The 20,810-nt window shown below is 36.7% G+C and overlaps 1 protein-coding gene across 1 annotated transcript in view; it reads left to right on the forward strand.

Moving 5' to 3' along the window:
* The window catches only part of EPYC (epiphycan), a 22,581-nt gene extending 7,101 nt beyond the window's left edge, over positions 1–15,480 (forward strand). The window contains exons 2-6 of the mRNA XM_035903528.1: positions 7,430–7,583; positions 10,285–10,443; positions 11,997–12,199; positions 13,686–13,781; positions 15,310–15,480. Of these exons, the coding sequence (XP_035759421.1) occupies positions 7,430–7,583; positions 10,285–10,443; positions 11,997–12,199; positions 13,686–13,781; positions 15,310–15,480 (783 nt within the window). The remainder of the gene's footprint in view (positions 1–7,429; positions 7,584–10,284; positions 10,444–11,996; positions 12,200–13,685; positions 13,782–15,309) is intronic.
* The last annotated feature ends 5,330 nt before the right edge of the window (positions 15,481–20,810 follow it).

Consider the following 20,810-nt stretch of genomic DNA (forward strand, 5'->3'; position numbering starts at 1 on the left):
TCCCTAGATTCCTCAATGCAACCTAGTACTAGTACTTAAAGACTTCATGGACTGTCCATTAGTATCAACATAGTTTGTTTTTTTTTTTTTAATGACTTATACCTTTTTGTTTTGCTTTGTTTAAAGAAAAAAATAGTATAGAAAAGGTACTGCAGTAATTGTATATATTTCATAGCAGCATGATCCCTATTTTGACATCACAGAATGCTGGGGATTGAAAATTTACTTTGAATGTTATTTCTCAAGAATGGTTTTGGTTCTGGCTCTCTTTACAGGAGAACTAAGCCTGAATCAGCTTCCAGTTTCTGCTTTTCAACTTCCACTCCCAACTTAGCTCTTGTTAATAGAAGTAGAAATACTAGCTGTGGATAAAATAGCTGCAGCTATTGATCGTGGACATAGAGTTCAGATCACATATTCAAGAAAAAGTAGGAAATATAAAAAATCATTGTGCAGAAAAAAATTTCCTCTCATTATTATTCCTTTTTTGATATTGGTGTTTTTATTTTTAGAGTTGTGTAGCGATCACTATTGTTATCATACAGAATGTCTCTCCCAGTGGCAGGAAATGCATCACACCCATTCCCCTGTCCTCAGCACTTTCTTCCTTGCACCATAGTCATGTCCTGGACCTGTCACTAGGTGTTAACTGGTCTTACACTGACAGGACATTTCTATATAGCATAACAGTCCACACTGTGCAGGCAAACCCAAACTATAAGAAACTTCTCTAGTTCTGGAGATACAGCACCTTGTGAGCACTATGTCTGTATCACTGCAGGCTACATGAATGTACTGGATTGGATCAAATCAGAGGAAATGTCTTTGCACTGTAAGCTGTAGAAATGAGAGGAAGAACAGATCTGACACCAGACTTTGGCCTCAATGTCTGGTAAAAAATATGGTTATCTCTATATGGTCTCCTTTACAGCCAAAGAAAGATAGGCAGGCACCTCAGGAAGTTAATTCACAGCATGTGCGTGATGAACCACCCTCAGGAAGTGATTCTTCCTCCACTATCTGTGCCAGCAGTGTAAGGAGACTAAGCTCCTACATAGGACACTTAAATTCAGTGTCTGCAGTTAAGCGGGGTGAATTTGGTCCTTTTTGTTCCTGTTTCTAACACTGGTTGTACTTCAGGTTCAAAACAATCACAGTGCATTTAGGAAAAGCCAGCCTGGTGAAATGGGCAAAAGCACGCTGAGCTCCAGCAGTGCCCGGTCTGCCTGGACTACATGAGGAAATGTGCTTGAGACCCTGAACTCTCCTTTACAGTGAGGTCTGGAAGTCCAGCTGAGGCAGCTTCTTACCACAGGTCTGAGCGTTGACAAAGTTTCTGGTAGATACTCTGGTCATCTGAGTGATCTCCAACTTTGTTTGTCTGGCTGTGTATGTCTACTTTGTGGCTTGGATCAGCAGGAGCTCCTGTGGAAATCTTCATTGAATAGCTGGGGCTAGTTTTCAGTCCTTTTGTGCTTTACAATAGTGCAAAGAGCCCTGTTCTGGTTTCTAAAACTGGCATATTTCGCTTTGAGATTTTATCTCTTGCAAAACTTGAACACTGTTCCAAAGAAAAGCATCTGCTGTAGGTTAACTTAAATATTACATAGCCCTCAAAGCAGAATGATAGAAATAAAATCTGTAATTTCAAATACAGTACTGGAATGAGACTTTGACTTCATTTGTACTGATGGAAATCCAGATTAGCTCAATTTATACGGACTCTCTTCATTCTCAGAAACAGAATTATTAAGTAACATCTCTGTAGCAATGCTGCACAGCACAAGTGCTTTTACTCAGCTAAAATCAGACATGACATAGATACACTTGCTTTTGAGACAAGAAGCTTTAGGATATTCTGTGGTCAAGGTTTTAAAAAGACTTCTTCTCTTTCTAAGACTAATTAGAAGAATCCAAGAGTCTACCTATATTTTCCAAGGCAGAAGCCACAGATGTTAATTCCTAGAGAACTGGGTTACAACTCTAGAGCTCTGTAACCTAAATATTAAGGTTGGTCTGACTGAAGTATGAATGGTAATTTATGTGTGTATGTGCACGTAAGACCCAGCAGAAACAACAAAATAACTTAAAAAAATGTGAGGGCTTAAAGTGTTAAAAGAATGGCCTGCATTGATAATGAAGGACACTGTACCCAACTGCACCACTTTCAGAATACTGTTCCCAGCAGCAAAACTGAGGAATGTGTTGTTTATGCCAAAATCAAAGGTTCTGCACCCTGATAACACACAGATAACTTCTTCATGAAGACCTTTCATCCTATCACCAGCAGACAGGAAATAACATTGTAGAATACAACATATACCGTTCCTTTCCATGTTAGCCATCATGCAATCACATTCCCAGTGAAGAAAAGGAGGCAAGGGGCAGCAACCTGACCTAAGATTCATGGATACTGGAGCAGCCAAGACTCTGAGGAAAAGGACTACTTCATAACAGTTGCTGAATCTTAAAGGAGATAAAGGCTAGTTGTCATTGTGTGTCAGAACCTCACAGGCACTAAAAGGACTCATTAGCTTCTGTCCCTTGTCTTCTGTGTTGAACACAGGTGATCCTGGCCAGACCACTCAGGCATACACATTTAGGTATGTGGGAGTATGTGGGTGCAAACGTGCAAGTGATTACAATCTGAGAGAATGAGTGTGAGCAGGTAAAATCGGTTTACTTAGTAATTTTGTGAACAAATATCACCTTCCCTTTCCCTAAGATCTCACTGAGTTTTATTACATTAATTTCTCTACATAACTTATTTATGTAGCTCTGTACCAGAAAATGACAATTTATCTGAGCTGCATAATTTACAATCTAAGTAGTTATTGCATTAACATGCAATGGCTCACAGGTTTATTTATTTTTCAGATAGAACAATAGGAGAAAAGAGGACCTTAAATGCAAAATTCAAGAAGAAACAAGTATGAGCCACTTTTGGAAAAGAAAACAAACCAAAAACCTCTACCATAATTAGACATTTTCTTGTAAGCCTTTGGTAGTTTCAGAACAGTTGTGGGGAAACTAGTTTCTTTTGATGGGTCAGTGTGTGGAACAACTGTCCCTTCAAGTTTATAATGTGTCTTTTTAAGTTCTGAAATTTGGTTTGTGTTTTTAAGTGTACTTTTTGCAGTAAAAGAAGCACTGAAACTGGACACACTTCAGATTGTCCTGTAGATTTAAACTTATTACATGTAATATACCAAGTTTGATCCTAAAAGATATAGACATAAAATAATAGACAGAACATCTGCCACTGGAATTATACCACCTCAGAAGAAAAATATGGCAACTAATTGCTTCCAGCCTCACTGTTTACCACTTTAAATCTGTTTATTTTCTGTATTTTATGACTTTGCATAGATTATGTGGGTCAGTAATCCTCATATAGGTTACTCTTACCCACATTTCTATTCTGTTCCACCTCGTCTTGTTCTCTGCTGACTGTGAAAGGATGACTAAATGCCTAGCCTATGGATGACTGAAGTTACGAGCTGACTTTTACCAATTGCATTTTATTGCTCATTGATATGTTCAGATTTGTCTGCTCTTAACTTTTGTAACTTCCTGGTCTGAAAGTGCCTCTAAATTGGCCATCCACTTTAAACAGTTTAGTTTGTAAATGCAGTCACGTCAGACAAATATAGGAAGGGGAAAAATAGATACTCCATGCAATCTTAGGAAAGATATCACTCTCCTTCAGCATGCTCTGTGGCTAATGTTCTGCACTGCTATTCTCTAAATCTTTTGACTGATTCCAAAGACAGAGTAAGGTAACTATTTACCACATAGATGTCTAATGGTGGTTGATGTGATTCCCTTTCAGTGTTTTCTTATGCCGTGTATTAAATCCAGCATGGAAGGCTGATTATGATTCAAAGACTTGCAAATATTTGCAAAGAGAAAAATGCTTTATTATATAATATTCTCCCTGCTTTGTGATTTTTTATAAAGACTATTACTTTGAGTAGCAAAGGAAATGCAACCCAACCCCCAAGTCCCTCCAAAACCCCTATGGAGAATAATACCATTAAGTGATATAGAATAATTTCTGTTTCAATTTTTTAGTAAAGTACATGTTGCCAAAAATAAACAAAAATCTGGAATATGAAGGATCATTCTGTACAATATATAGTCCAAGAAACATCTATGCTTGTTACAATCTTGCGTGATTTATCAAATATGTAAAAGATAGAAAGCTGCATGGATCAGATGACTGATAATGGGAAACAGACTTTTACCTTTAGGTTACTGGTTCAAGCCCAGCCTACGTACAGCGAGCAAATCCTGCTTGCTCTCTATATGGGTCTGGTGTGTAATACACATGTATCAGTGAACTTCTACTCCATTACCAGTGTAAAAATGGCAACATCATTAAATTCAATGTAGTAATTGTATTTTTTATGACAGTCACCACTGGTGCAGGAGACAGATTAGGTGATGCTAACTGCTTGGAACAATTTCTCTAGAACCCAGATTTAGCACATTAGGAAGGAAACTGTGGGAGGCTTTCAACTGCTCATCTCCAAAGCGAGGTAACATCCTGTAATAAGAGAGAGAGAACAGTCTGGAAACAGAATTACTAGAAGTTAATACCTCTTCTTTGGTACCCAACAGCTACAGTAGTTAATCAACTAAGAACACCTGAGAAAGCATAAAACATAAATCCCAAGCTAGTAAGTTCCATAAAGTATGCCCTCAAATATTCAGAGAAGTGACAGTCAGTGTAGGTGACCCAAATTCCATGACAAGTGAAAGGAACATTATCATAGGTCTAAAGACCGTTTACAAACTGTATCTTGAAAATGTTCTTCTCCAGGGTATTATTTTCACTAGAACTGCCACAAAAGATGCATACAAAGCCATTAACATGTCTCAAAATCTCCAGATTTCGTTCCAAAGTTCAGGACAGGGACTCTTATCTGATTTCCACAAAACTGGTGAAGAAGTAGACAGCATGTGCAAGCACTTTAGTGCAGGACTACCCTGGGTCAATAAAAGTCTGGAATGCATCTCTCCCTCTAGGCTTCCTCCATTCGGGGAACATCTGTCCCATTTCCTTTGTTCCCGAAGTCTTCTTTTGATTTGTCCCCAAGTCCATTCCTGGTTAAGCTGTCTTGCTGTCAGTGCGGCAGATGGGAACATTGTGTATTTGTCTGCACAAAGCAACAAGGTACATCCTTACTCTTACTTACACCAACAGGTTACTCAGTCATAGTTCAGCTGAAGTTCATTTTGCTCACTTGATCACCCTGTGTTTTGCAAAGTTATCATCTTAGTAACTGTATCAGGGCATTTTTATCTATAAACTCTACTTAATAATAGTATCTATGCCTTATTGGAATACAGTGAAAGAAGATACAGAGAACCTGAAGTGTGCTTAGTCAAAATCTGGGTCTGTGAGGTTCAGAGTGTTTCCCAGTTTTTCATTGCTTCTGTACTCTCTGTCTTCAGTGAAACTCATCGATGCAAAATATTGGAACCTATGGCCACTATATAACCTAAACCAAAATAATTCTATGCAAAAAGTAGGTATTAGATGGTTATTTAGCTGTTCTCACGCAGTCCAGGATCATAATGCTTTTATACTGCTAGTAATGATATATAGCTACACTGCAAGGTCCAGAGATTCTATTACAAAGTGTAAAGTATTTTCTTCTAAAATTGTGGTAAATATATATACACATACAAACATATATAGGTATTTCATATAAATAAATATAAATATAATTAAAATCTATCCTATCCTGGAATAAGACAAAAATAACTCTACTTGTTGAATATTATATAGATAAGCTAAGAGATTAATAGGAATCAGAATATAGCAAAAGCTTTGCTCATGCTTGGGACCCGGAGCTCAGGGATGTTAGTTCCTTTAACTTGTATAGTCTACATAGAAAGCTTAATTTAAAAAATCCTAATCACTCATCTAGTCTGGATGTGATCTACTGTTACCTGTCTTTTACAACTAGAATTTATGAGCACTAGTGTGAGTGATTTCATGATTCTCCATGGAGACAGCAAAACCAGCAGTAGCTGGGGGATGATATCAAAGAAGGAGATGTTTGGTCAGGTGAAAAACTCAGGATTCAATAGTTTTATGGCGATGTGGTGCTAGAAGGCAGCAGTGGAGGAAAATCTTTATTAAAACATAATTTTAGGCTTCAGTGCCTTCGCACTTGGGATAAAGACACTGTGACAAAGTTCTTATTTTTGGTCATGTCTTAGATGTATTGCTAAGGAGTGTTAACTGCAGCACAGGCGTGCAACACCCACAGGGGTGGATGTATTACTTAACTTTTAAACAGCACCTCAGCTGTGCAAAACCATATAAGGACACTAATTCATCGTCTGGGATATAAAAAATAGAAAGTGCATCTTCAAAGGAGGCCCTGGCATGGTCAAACAATATTATTACACATGGGGAAATAAAGTTACAGTGGTAAAGTAACTTCCAACGGTCACATAATTTGAGTGGATTCTCAATGTCTGGGTAAACCACTCTGCTTCTTTGCAAATGTAGACCCCCCTGCAACAAGCCTGGCAAGTCTGCAATATTTGTTTTATGAGGGGTGTTATGATGCAGGAAACTGCTACATCTTCCTTTTTATCCTGAAGTTGTCATATAGCAAAATCCACAGAATGCATCTTTATCTTTAGAATAAAATCTAATAAAATAAAATTTACAGGTTTGACTAATTGTATTGTGTGGAGAAGAAAAAATAAGGTTTCTAGTTCCATGAAAGGATCTGCCAAATTCTATAGGATTTTTCTAAATCAAGATTTTATCAAATATTTTTTATTTATATTCATACTGCATAATGCAGCCATTGATGAATGAAGCTAGCCAGAGCCTTCCAGTATCCAGATTTTTAAAAAAAAGACAAAACCACTGCCAACATATTAGCAAGAAGCATGTGAACTTAGACTTCAGAATTCTTAGATAATAAGATTTTTAAAGCATCTTAGTGTTCTTAAAACAGAGTCTGCACAGCTACACTGGATTTGGATTTATGATGATATAATTTACAATTTTATGGTCAAATGACTTGCATCCTTTCAATGCTTCACAGCAAATTTTCATTTGTCACAGAGAATATATCCATTTTTATCACAAATCTAATTTATCTTTAAATGTGGAAAAAGCATTTTTTTAGTACATGTTCTCACTAATGTAGTGTATGCATGTGTGCATATAACAAAACATTTAAAACAATGAGATAAAAAGTGTAAGTATGTTGGAGTTTCATTAATTGCTTTGACATTGTCAGAATTCATTATAGCTGCCAGAAAAAATCCAGCTCATGCACTAAACCTCAGAACATACATGACCTCTAGTGGGAGAATATGAGTAACTGGAAGAGAAACAGCTGACAGCGGAAGTAAACAGTAACATTTCCTCTTCCTTCTTAATTTTCCCTAGACAGAGACTGGGACAGCACTACCTTCTATAATTCAAGAGAGTTATTCTTCTGCACCATTGACAGAAGAACCTGAGGAGGAAGCATCAACTCCCAAATTAATTGATGGGTCTTCAGCACAGGGGTCTGGGGTTCTTGGACCCCAAACTCAAGACGGTTAGTAGGAAAGAGAAATGAGTTTTGCGTGTGTAGCTTTGCTTTTGAGTAAGCCCATTTTGTTTGCTTATGAATATCTATGTCTCTTACTGAAGAGGAGGTATATAATTTCTGTACCTCTCTTACTGAGGAGAGGTATAGCATGCCTATCTTGAATGCTCTGAAGTCAGAGAGGTAGCTAGTCAAAATGTTTCCCTACTATTTCACTATGACAATGTGAGCCAATGGAGATTATTTTCAAACAAAATTTTCCTTAATAATTACAACTTAATTTTTTTCTAATGCTTGGCAAGTGCTACCACTACTTTTCTACTGACTTAGATTTCAATGTCATTACCAACCGTCTTTACTTCATAATGATTTGTTACTTGGTTTTTATAAAAAAGTGTGATACAAAATATAATTAAAATGTTGAAGATTTTTTGATCATGAAAACTAGAAACCATGAAACTTAAGGAAAGGGAGTTATTTAGAAATTTTGGTGAAGCTGATTTTCTGTTCTGACTAGCTATAGTGAAATAAGCACGTTCTACATGTCACAGGGGAATTAAAATTGTAAACCACAATCTGTCCCTCTGCCACACAAATACTGTGATGCTAATAATTGACATTTTTTAGTAGCTACTTTAAACTCTTCTAGTTGAAGCTTACTAGAGTTATCCTCTGCTGTGATGGGTCTTTGTGTTGTATGGTGATCAACATACAACAACATGAAAATCCTTCTTTTTACTATGCCTAACACCTAACACCGTAACTGAGTGCCACAGAAGACAAATGAAATGAGGAGGAAAAAAAAAAAAAAAAGAGTTCATGCTTCCAAAATTGCGTGTTCAGAGAAGAGAGATTAATCACTCCTAGTCTTGATTATATGCCTATCACTAGTGAGACGTGACCAGGCAAAAAAAAATACACTGATGTCAAACCAAACAAAAGTGGAAATGAGAATTTCCCAGGAGAGTTCTGAAAAAACTCACACAATTTTCTTTAATTTTGAAAGCTGCAGGATGTTACAAAACATTTCCTGTAAATATTACGTATTATGAATTCTGTATCTGTCAACATTTTTGAGCACTGAATGCAAATCAACTAGTGCATCAACTAAAGATATGCATGGGAGGCTTAAGGCTGTAACATATCAAGTCAGACTTAGTGTCTTTACTGATTTCAGCAACATATTTTCCTGCCCGATGTTGCTGCTGTTCTTGGCTTGGTGCTGGATAGAAGACTACAAGGCACAGGAACACTAAGCCAAGTTAATTTTTCTTGTTGATATCTGCTTGAATCCTTCCCATACTTCTGTCCTTTTTCAGTCTACACCACCCATAGGAGACAAATACCACTCCTCCAAGATCAAAAATAGGACAGAAGGGGAAAGTGTCTTCCTGTACTATGTTGCAATATTTTGAAAAAATATCAGCCATACTAAACTCTACATTCATTTAGGCCTAGATTTGCTGGAATGATTCAAGTTGTAACAATTTATTTTCCCCCTGTGTCAGGCTTGCTCCCTGTAGTTAATTTAAGCTGTCCTGTGGAGGAAGTTAGGGAAAGTATAAAAAGAGTCTTATCTCTCCAGAAATGTTATTGCTGGACGTCCAAGTAGAGATTCTCAACTAAAAGAGTATTCCGGTCCCTGATTCTTTAATCTTGCTTGAAAAGACATCACATCTATAGTTCACCCTTCAGTTAGTTACTGCTGCCTGTTGGTAATTGACACAGATTAAGAAGGCAAATCTTCCATGTAGCCACAACTGATATGGAGAAAAAACTCATCTGCAAGAAAAACATTTTCATACTCATTAATGATACTATTATTCTATAAAGTAACCAGAACAAACAACCAGCTATCTGCTACAAGGAGAAGGAAAACATGGAGCAGAAAAGTATTTATATGGGATTAAAAACTGAGAAACAGATATGCTGATTAATCAACACACATAGCAACAAACAGCTTTTCCCACTAAAAATGACATTCAGAAAAAACAGTCAGTGTCACAACTCTCACCAAATGTGAACAGTATCATCAAAAGAAACTTCTGAATTCATGGTATTAATTCAGTTTTATGACTGAGATGAGATGGCTTAATTTTTCATTTTCATGAATGTCTGGTGAAAACCAAATATTTTGTTTACATGGTCTCCAAGTTACCTAAACTCAGACTGATAGAGAAATTTTTCATGATGTTGAATTTCTGAATCAGAAAACATAATTCAAGAACATGCAAAGGAAACTGAGGTTCTTCTCCATAGCTCTGGAGGAATACATTCATTTCCTTACAAATGTTCCAGAAGTACTATTTACGGAACCAAACTTGGAAAATCCTAGCAAATTTCATTCATCAGCTGTTATTTCTCCATCAAGATGGAAGTGCATACTTGCCAGCTTAGGGGGAAATCGATCTCTGGTTGGCTGCTGTCACCTAATACTCTATTGTTATAGTCTGAGAAAGACTGTATCAGGACAAGTTAAATGACCTTCTAATAGGCACAGGCAGAAAAAACTATCTAGTTTTAAGCAGAATTTAACCACTTTCTTGTTGCAATTATATGATGTGGTGATCAAAACAGAATGTGAGTGAAATTTATCATTGACAAAATCTTATCAATATGTGCTTTGTCGAGCATTTCATGATAGTAATTTAAATATAATTTTTGTATATTCTTGTTGCAACAAATTGTTTTCTTTTAAATTCTTTGATAGGTCTTCCCACTTGCCTTTTGTGTACATGCCTTGGGACCACAGTCTACTGTGATGATCATGAGCTTGATGCTGTTCCACCATTGCCTAAGAATACCATGTATTTCTACTCACGCTACAACAGAATCAGGAAGATTAGCAGAAATGACTTTGCTAACTTAAGTATGGAGAGTAGTATTGTTGCAATTAGCTTTATTTTCTGTTATTACTGGCTTATACTAACCTAAGATGTAGTGATTCATTTTATATAATGTTTGATGATGGTAGGATTATACACATAAATGCACATATGGAAAAGTGGTTTTCTAATTTGAATGTAAAGGTCAATACATCAAATACAGATTCTCTGCCAGATGTCTTTACTGTTAGGAATAACAACGTTAATCTATGATTTTGCTGTCACTTATAATCAACTTTAGAAAGGTAGGAAAACCCCCAAACCTCATTGGAACAGTTGTAGCGTATTAGAAAGTATTGTTTTCCTAAACAAGACAAGTTCTCAGGTAGACATACTTTCAAATATTTGCAATGTATCTATGTGAAAGGAATTTTATCTTTAAATTTTACATTTAAAGTGTGTGTTCATTGGTTTACTCCAGAATTATCTAGGAAAACATTCACTAAATGAAAATTGCTAATCCATAATAATTTGTGGCCTAAAACTGGCCAAAATTTGTGATTTATGTAGCTTATATTTTCACATTTCCTACCTGAGATTCTTAAAGATACCTGATTTTTCAGGAAGTATTAAGCTTACCCTGTTTAGGGATAGGGACTGCTATCATTCATCAGCCTGAATATCAAGACACATCCTTTGTTTTTGTTTAAATCTAACCTTTTGTAACTAACGTTTATTGATTTCATGATGAGAAAGGTGGAACCAGTGCCAAAAAAAGTTACTACAATAATTAAGGGGAATGCAAAGATCTTTTTCATGAAAGAAAATTATAAGGGTCTGGTTTGCTCAAACCAATATGAAGGTTGGGAAGGAATACAACTGGTATATAAAAAAAACAAGGGGGAAAAAATACTAAGAAGAGAGAAAAATTATTTGGGACAAAATATACTGCTATCATAAGAATAATAAAATAGAATAAAACTATAATAAAAACATTCTGGGTGGACAATAGAAGTAAGCTACAGAATAATGCATTTAAAACTAATGCATATTAATGTACTGATATTTAGACATTATTCTCTTTTGCCAGAAATAAGTTTCATTTTCTTTTTTTCATTGAAAAAAACCTGTTTGAGTATATTTTTTTAGAAAAGGTCAATATATCAAATTTGTTACACATAGAAAAAGCTAAAAATAATTAAAAAAAACCCAACAGGTGGAACAAGGTGGTAGAGAATATGTTTATTTCCCTTTAAAAGTTATTTTTCCAAAAGATAACCACTTTAAAGATTACCATGACACACAGAAATTTTTAAACCATTAACTTTAAAATCTTTCACTGAAAGGTGCATAAGTAATGACACCGGTAATTCTAAACAGGATGAGAAGGAGATTTTGGTCCCCTTCCTTAGGAGAAGTGTTCAAATATAGATTATTGCATTATATACAGAGAGGGAGAGCTGCCACATAGTAGGTCAGGAATGGATCTGATTCAAGACACTCCACTTGTAATTTAAAAAACCCATTTGCCTTTTTATTTTTAAAACTTTCAGGAAATACATTCTAACATGCTTGTTTTATCTTATTTCTCTGCCAGACAATTTAAAGAGGATTGATTTGACTGCAAACTTTATATCAGAGATCCATGAAGATGCCTTCCAGAGATTGCCCCAACTTCAGGAGCTGGTGCTCCGTGACAACAGGATAAGGCAACTCCCTGAGTTACCATCTACTTTAACGTTCATCGATGTTAGTAAGAACAGGCTTGGTCGCAAAGGAATACGTAACGAGGCATTTAAAGTAAGCCTGGGTTTGACGGGAAAATCTTTTCTTCCTCTCTCCTAAGGATGTGTCCCTCTACAGTAGTAAAACCGTTAAGACTATAGGCATCATGACTGTGCTGGCTGCTGGGTAATCTACAAAGATAGGGTAAGATGTAGAAGCATTATCAGCTGGACATGAGAACCCTTTTTATTCTTCTTTACAAAGATCCACACAAGACATGTGATGGAGTACTACCTTTGTACCTAGGAACCAACTACCCACATGACTAGCAAGACTCAATGTTCCCTTACAAGCAGACAAGAGTGAAGGGCAAAGCTATGGATACCACTGCTTCACACTTACTCTGCCATGTATCTACATGGGAACTTGCTAGAATATTCATTAAATGTATATACTTTCTTTCCACCTTGAAAATCAGGGAAATTGGAACCTTTGAGTGATTCTCCCTCCTTGAGAATTTTGGTAGGGAGAAGCAGCCATGTACTGCTCCTAATTGCATGTGAAATCTGAAGTCATTATAGAATATAGGCTAGCTTCATATGTTAGACTTGGCTCGTAGACACTATTCAATTGCATCTAAGAAGGTAGTTGTAACGAGTCATCTCTGAATTCCTCCTTTGGAAGACAGGTTCTTAATGAAGCAAACAACAGCAGTTACTGAATCAGGTATTTTCTCCTAGCCCAATGTAAGGCAGGTGTTGGGCATAGAAACGATGGGCAAAATCAGTCCCCCAAATCAAGACTCTGGCCCAGCACGCTTTTCTTCTGCACTCTCCTGATTTTAGCCATGAAGGAGTCTCAGCCATTATCTTCCATATTTACCAAGAACCTGCACCCTGATATCTCAGAGTTCTGTCAGTAGGAATTAAACTAGGTCACTGGACTCAAAGTAGTTAGGTACCATAACTCGTGTGTGTCAAACAGGGGCAAAATGAAAGTATTCTACTGAGCCTTATTGACCTAGACAAATTTATATCTTACCATTTTTATAATTACCAGATGTAGCTGTTTCTCTCACTAAGTCAAGGGAGAAAATTATTTACCTTTTCAAATGGAATGAGAAATTTATTAGGCATTTCTTATACAGTTATAATTTGCTTCAACACCAATACACTTCTGCAAAATAGAGTAAGATTGTTACAAAAGCAAGAAAACAGATGGAATAGGAAACCTTTCTGCATAATGACTGGGAGAAGCAGTATTTTCACTTTAGAACTACACCACTGAAATTACATGTCTTATTATTAAGTTTCTAGACATTTCAAATAATTTTTTCTTTAATTTTAATCCAAACACTTAATCTTTTAACAGCAACAGTTCTCAGACTGTGCAAATGACATTTCATGACTGTCTTTGAATTTCTTCTTCCTTTCAACCATATCATGCTGAAGGAAAATGTGTTAGTATATGGCAGTGCTCATTGCAGTGATAGATTTCAAACTTGATAAAGATTTTCAAAAATGTCTGTAATTTCCCCCTGCCTTTTTCCTTCATCCTCTAGGATCTGCATGAACTTCAGCATCTTTATATCACTGACAATAACTTGGATCACATTCCATTGCCACTCCCTGAGAGCCTCCAAGCTCTTCATCTTCAGGTAGGCTACAAAAGTAATGGCTCTATATATCATGTTCAAACACTAAAACTGGAAAGGGCAACTATTGTCTTGTTTTGTTTCTTCTGTTTGTCCGAAAGTGTACTTACTTGACTAAACAAACTATTGGAAACATACAATTAAGTAGTGAATGTACTATCTGAAAGAATTAAAATTTAGCTCAGCTAAGCATTAATTATTAGAATTTGTAATACAGTGTTTTTCAAACATAAAAATCTAGATTTATTGTTAGTACAGATTATAGTTACACCCACAGCTGTCAAGAGCAATATTAGTCTAAGATACTTCAAAGACAGAAATCGCTCACACTGCTCAAATCTTCCAAGAATACTTTTGGATACCAAAAGAAATTTGCTTTACATATTCGTAGTATCTATACTCAGTGCATTTCATTCCCTTAATAAAGATCATTCCCAGTTGCTAACATTTTTTCAGCTAAACTTTTCCATTTGACTGTGTTGGAAAATTTCATCATTATCTTCCTGTAATCTTTTTTTTTGTATTTGTTTTTACCTAAAATTTAATTTCTGAATTCACCCTTTTAACTTTTTCCATCTCTGCTTCTTTCCCTTTATCTCCACGTGTACCAATGCCCAGTTTTGATTAACAGAAAATGTTTGCATTTATTACATAATACAGGAGAAAAACCCTTGAAAAAATAACCTGATGTACCATACATAATTTAACTTCTATCTTCTAATAAATAAATCTATAGAAATACTCTGCCTGCTAGCTGGCTTTTTGTTTTTTAACTGCCCATGCCTGTAAATTAAATATTCAGTGTTATGAGCTACAGACCAAAGCTGGACTTTTTCCACACCAATTTCTAACTAGCAAAGGAATGGAGAAGGGAAGAATTTTCAGACTGCCCTCATTTTAGGAGATTACCTTCTTAGTCTAAATTTCCATACAATATTGTATTCTAGCAATTCATTGTTGAAAATGGTTCATTTCAAGAGCAAAAGCTCAGTGAAGATAAGGTATATAAGAGGCATTCAAATAAAAGCAATAAAACCTAAAGCATTCATTTTTCCCTGTATATATACAGATGTGGGTTAAGCTAATGTGAGAGGGCCTGAGTGAAAGAAATTTGTCACAGATCAAATTGCAGATTTGTGGCTTCACAGGTTAAGGCATATGAAAATGTCAGGATGATAATTATGGTTCTACGATTTTTGGACTGGCCTATGCTGGTTCCAATTTGCATTAATAAATCTCTTCAATATGATCCCAGAAATGAAAATGCTCTATACTTCTACCAGGCACCTCCTGCAAAGTCTGTCTCTGGTACATGGTTTGCTTTACTCAGTTTTGAAACTTTGCACTGGCCAAGCAATTTTACCCCTGCTGGGAAGATTTCTCTGTTGATGACTTGCAGCCACAATCCGGTCCCTCGGGTTCAAACAAATATCTCTCTAGGCACTGAAAATATATCCGTAAATTGTTCTTCAAAGAGTAAAAAATTATTTTCAGGCAACTATTCTGATAGCTTTTTTTTTTTTTTTTTTAGAACAACAACATTCAAGAGATGCACGAAGACACTTTCTGCAAAATGAAAGATTTTACTTATGTACGTAGGGCTCTTGAAGACATCAGACTGGATGGTAATCCCATCAACCTGAGCAAAACACCTTATGCATACATGTGTCTACCCCGTCTGCCAGTTGGTAACCTCATCTAAGCTTTGACAGAAGCCAATACTGTCATACGCTATAAGAATATTTAAAGACAAATTATTAACTCACTGCTACACTAAGCAAGATACAATTTTTCAAATCTCATTAATTTGGAAAATATTTCTATTAATAATGAAATTGATTACTCAGATACAAAGAATAATATGAAATACTAAAAGAAAACTCCATTATCTATCCAACTGTAAGTTGAAGAGCAATATAAAAATATTTTACTACAAAAGCTGTACTGAAGGCAATAAAAGTTCAATATAAATGCAAAATTTTATGCTGAATTATTCAGATCTACTGTATGATTTCTAAAGTTAAATTTTATATATTAAAATCTAACTACAAAATATTAAATAAAGAAATAAAAATTAAATGCGTGTAGACAATTGAATATTTATCCCCATTTCATTTGATTAAACATTTTTCTCTCAGAGACACATCCATTTTTCTATTTCTTTCCTTAAAGGTCCCTTCATTTTGGAACAGTACTGGCAATATTAAAAAAAAAACCAAACATGTTTTCTTTAACAAACAGGATCTTTCCGTGAACCAATAATGAAATACAGAGTTTAAGCCTGTATCAGATTACCCCCCCAAAAGTACATAAACTATTTATTTATACCTTTGCAGTAATAATTGGTCTTTGTAATACTGATGAGGCCCAAAGCTGTCTTCTGTATCTTTGATAAACTTGCCTTCCAGATTATCCAGCTAACAAAATTCTCATGTAAAATAGCCTATTTGAGAAATACTGAACTTTATTCTGCACAGGAAATGGAAAAAACTCCCCTTGGCTTATTTGCACAGTCACACAAAATACTGCAGTTCCATATACTAAGGACCAGAATTCAGAGACCCAATTCACAAATATCCTTATGGAGCCATGGCTCAGTTTCCAATTATTTGAAACAATTTCACTGAGTTTTTCTGCTCTACTGTGGAAGAGCCTTACCAGTTAAAGATTAGGAAATTCACTCTGTTTGGATAGTTTGAACAACTCTCCTTTTGTGGGGGAGCTTTAATACCGTTTTCTATGGAGAAAGCCCTCGGGAAAGATCCACTAGATACAACACAGGTACTTGCTCATTCTGTTCTACAGTGACAAGCAGCAAATAACACCTACACATTTTCAGTGATAAAGGTTTGATGAAAGACTTCAGCCAAAAAAATCCCCATAAAACATAACAAACCCTTCCACTTACACAAGTTGATATTTGTTTAATATTAAAGATCCCTGTCATCTAACTGAACATACTGCTCATTTAAAACATAAGTGCGGCTGACTTGCTAAATTTCTGTCGGGCCAGGCAATGGAAACTGTTCACAGAACACACATTCTTCACCTCACTTCCACTTTCTCGAAAAGAACACACAGAGAAGATGAACATCAGGTTTGTATGCAACAACCTCAGACAGGCTAAAATCAGAGTTGAGGAAATACAGCAGGCTGCAATGACTGTGCCTTTATGACTATACCTGTACCAATTTGGCAGTCTTACTTGAAACCTATATAGGCAAAAAGCCTCCAAAGCAAACATAACAGCTGCATCCTTCACTTCTGTTTAAAGTAATTTTTCTTTGTTTTCAGACACTCATAAAGAATAAACGATAGAGCAACAGCTGTCTTCATTTTAGCATTTCCTTCCAAAGACATGAGTTGCTCTTAGATACATGCTCTTAGAGCTGAGACAATTTTTTTCCCCACCGTCCAATTCTCTTCTTTCTAAAAGTAACTGAAAGGTCAATGATTTGGAATCAACCCCTTCTGAACTACAAACTTCATTTCAGGCCTAAAATCTGAACCTACAGGACTGTGTTTAGTGGTCAAAGAGACAATGTGCAACACATCCTTCAATACACAGAATCTACCGTGCTTTATTCTGTAGCTATTTTGCCTTACCTTTGGGACTCAGTTTCTCTGTTCTGTCAATCTATATGCAAATAACCAGCTTTATATTGTTTTGTCAATCAAATGAAAAAGAATATTGGGGAGGAAAAACATTACTTGCTTTATTGGTCTGTTGCTTTCTGTGAAAACTCTGCCACTGTGTTGCACCAATAGCGGATACTGCCTCTAGAAGGTTATAGTCTCTTATAGTACATATGCATTGCTTTCTAAATACCAGCCAGAGCTTGCACCAATCATCACTTTCTGTGCATCTGCACTGCTTGAACATATGCCTGTGTTCAGACACGAGCTTTGGGCAGGCTTTGGGGCACACTTTGAAAAACAACCACGATCCTGTGATGGGTTTAAATGTCTATGCACTCATGTGCCCAATATACAGACAGGTTGAACATTGCCTGATCTACAGCTATCTAGCCTGCAATATTAACACAATTTTTGGAGCTCTCACAAATGTGGCCAGTGCCATGCAGACAAGCTTATTACTAAAAGAGTTCTAATATTGCAGTGTAAATTTATGTCCAAAGACTTCTGAAGAGAACTAGCTAGTCAAGTTCACATGGTTAACATGTAGGTGTGGGCACTGCTTCACACTCCAGTTCAACTGAAGTGTTTTCCCAGTGCCTAGCAGGTAAGCAGAAATTCTCAGAACTGACTGTAACCATACAGTTAACTCATCAGGATCATATAAATTAAGGAAACGGTCAGAAAACAGCTGATCCTGAGAAAACATTTAAAAAAAAAAACAACCAAAAAATCACTCCATTGCAACATTTTATGGTAATCTAATTAACATGAATATTAGATTCTTACAGATCAGGGACATTTTCATACCCAGCTATTTCATTACCTATAAAATGTATGTATGACTGTAAATCTCCACCTGTTACTTCACACCCTGATTGCGAAGCTCTTTCCCCTCCAGCAAATGGAGGTGTAAGCAAAAGAATTCCTAGGTTTGAACAAGTGACTTGCCTAGCAAGGGAAAAAAAAATGGATGAATAGCTTTCAAAGGAGCACAACATAATGCAATAGAGGGAACTCTGCTGCCAGAGAACTTCTGGCAGCTGAGAAGGTGATGGAACTGGGAAGAAGGAGGTGAGGTGAGGCAGGGACAGGTTATGGAGTGACATGATTAAGCAAGAGAGGAAGAAAGCAGGGTTGAGAGAAGAGAGAGATTATTCTTCTTCTCTCCTGTCTTGCTGAAAGGCAGAGAGCAAAATCACAAAAGTCTTAGATTCTAGCTGCATTTATTTTTATGCTCAAGAGATTCTAGCCTTTCCTTTCCATTCACACCTCACCCCTCATGCCATCACCAGCTCTTCATGTTCCTGGTGGAGCACGCATTCTGCGAAAGATAAAAATTCAAGGGTTGAGGAGGAAGTGAGGGAGAGTGAGGGAGAGCACTAAAGCCCCTTTCACGGTTGCTGCAGTAGGCTGAATCAGCCCCTGAGTGCTTGTGTAGAGGTCAGGCACCATGCCATGGTGATGGATTTGCTGCCCATACCACATCTGTTTCAGGGAAGATACATATCAGTCAGAGAGGGCAACCCATGCTCATCATGATGAGTATGGTGCACCCCAATTATACGAAGGGATGTGAGTGTTCAGATATCTGGGCCCCATGCATATTCTATGTACCATTTGAAGACTGTTTCGCAAGCTACTTTCGGATCAAGGACTGTGAGGAAAGGGTGTGTTGCAAAAAAAAGCAGAAATTTCTGTGGTAGATAAAAATCAACTGTTGTACTCTGGAAGTCAAGAAATACTGAATGGAATATAACCTCTCTAAACTCTGCCTTGGAAGAAACCTCCAAAACCACAGACCAGAGCTCCATCCCTTGTATAGTGGTCAGCTGTACTTATCTAATGAAGACCTTATCCAGCTGTGGAAATCTAGACAGGGAGTTCACAGTTTCTGTGTCTATATTTTTCATTTTTGTGTGGTTTTTCTGAACTTCAGTCATTCCATGTTACAAATCAGACCAAGTCTCAGACTGGAACTCAGTCGTGATGCTCATGTGCAGATCTTTTTCATGTGAACAGAACTCCTGAAGCTCATTACCAAATTCCATTCTTCAGAGGTTTGGGAGAGGTGCTCAGCATGCAGAATGCATGTGCTACCTGCTCTGCTACTTTTCTCTGCCCGAGCCTTAACTTCTCCTCCTCTGCATTTCAGTATCCTGCAACAGCACTGCCAAACATAAAGTCTAAGCCTGTGCTTGCCTTTCAAGCAGTCTTGCAACTTCCCCATTCAAGTACATGCCAAGCACATGCCTGTGTTAGGGAAAAGAAATGTCCTGACTTCTGCAACTGTGGATGTGTGATACAGGCAAAAAGTCAATGTGAAATTTCACTAAAAGAAGAAGTTGTACCAAAACTGCACCAAAGGAGAAGCAAACAAAAACTCCTACAATCTGTCCTTTGGTCAGGAGTGTCACTTTTGGCATACATCAGAAATAAAAAGAACACTGGAGATGCAGAAAGTAGACAACTCTATTCTTACTGACATCTGTTTCCAATGACTGTGAAGACTCCTAGGGAATATTAACAAGGCCATATGCAGCAGCGTAGCTGCCATTTTCCACGGATTTTTGTGAGAGAAAAGCCTTTAGAATTTTTCTACTTACCTTCACACTACTTTCACAAAGTGAATGTGCATGAACCTGGTTGATTTTAGCAACAGATAGGTAAAAACAGAACAGCTAAGAGCCTTGAAAAAAAGGTGTAATGGAAAAACTAAGCATTAGAGACTGTGCCCCGTCCTGTGCCCATACTATAAGTCTCTGCTTCCTAGGGAAAACAAAGAAAAAAAGAAAGAAACAACCCCCCAAAACCATTAGTAAGGACAATATTCTGGTGCAAGTTCCCAAGGCCAAGCACATTCACTATATTCTCAATTTTATTCATTATGCATATAGATATCAATTGTGATCCCCTTTATATTGTGAGTGGATGTTAATGCAAAAATAGTAATCTCTTCTGTTGTCTGCCCCTGAGTCTACTACATTTCATCATTCATATTACTGACATCTGAAAGAACAGTATCCTCACTGTTATTTGGTTGCATTTAAAAATGATGTTTGCATGAGTTTCCATAATTATTTCAAGAGCAATGTATATGAGATTTGGGTTCTCATTTATTAAAAAGAAGGGAGGCTAGCAGGAATTTCAGGCAGTAAAATAGAAAACTCATAGTAGGTAAAAGGGTATGTACTCAAGTGGGTGGGTTTGAAAAAGTAAGGAAGCCAGAAGGACACAATAAAGGGGATCTTATTTCTCTGAAGTTGAAAATGCAAACACTTCTCTCGGCAGCTGAATCAGGCACAGTTTTTAGGAGCAAACCCACACCCAGACCACCCTAACATCAAATAATTGCTTCAAAATTAACTCATGGGATATATTTTCCACACAGGAAGA

The sequence above is a fragment of the Egretta garzetta genome, unplaced genomic scaffold, assembly GCF_000687185.1.
Source record: "Egretta garzetta isolate BGI_Z169 unplaced genomic scaffold, ASM68718v1 scaffold371, whole genome shotgun sequence".
In the NCBI taxonomy this organism is placed as follows: Eukaryota; Metazoa; Chordata; class Aves; order Pelecaniformes; family Ardeidae; genus Egretta; species Egretta garzetta.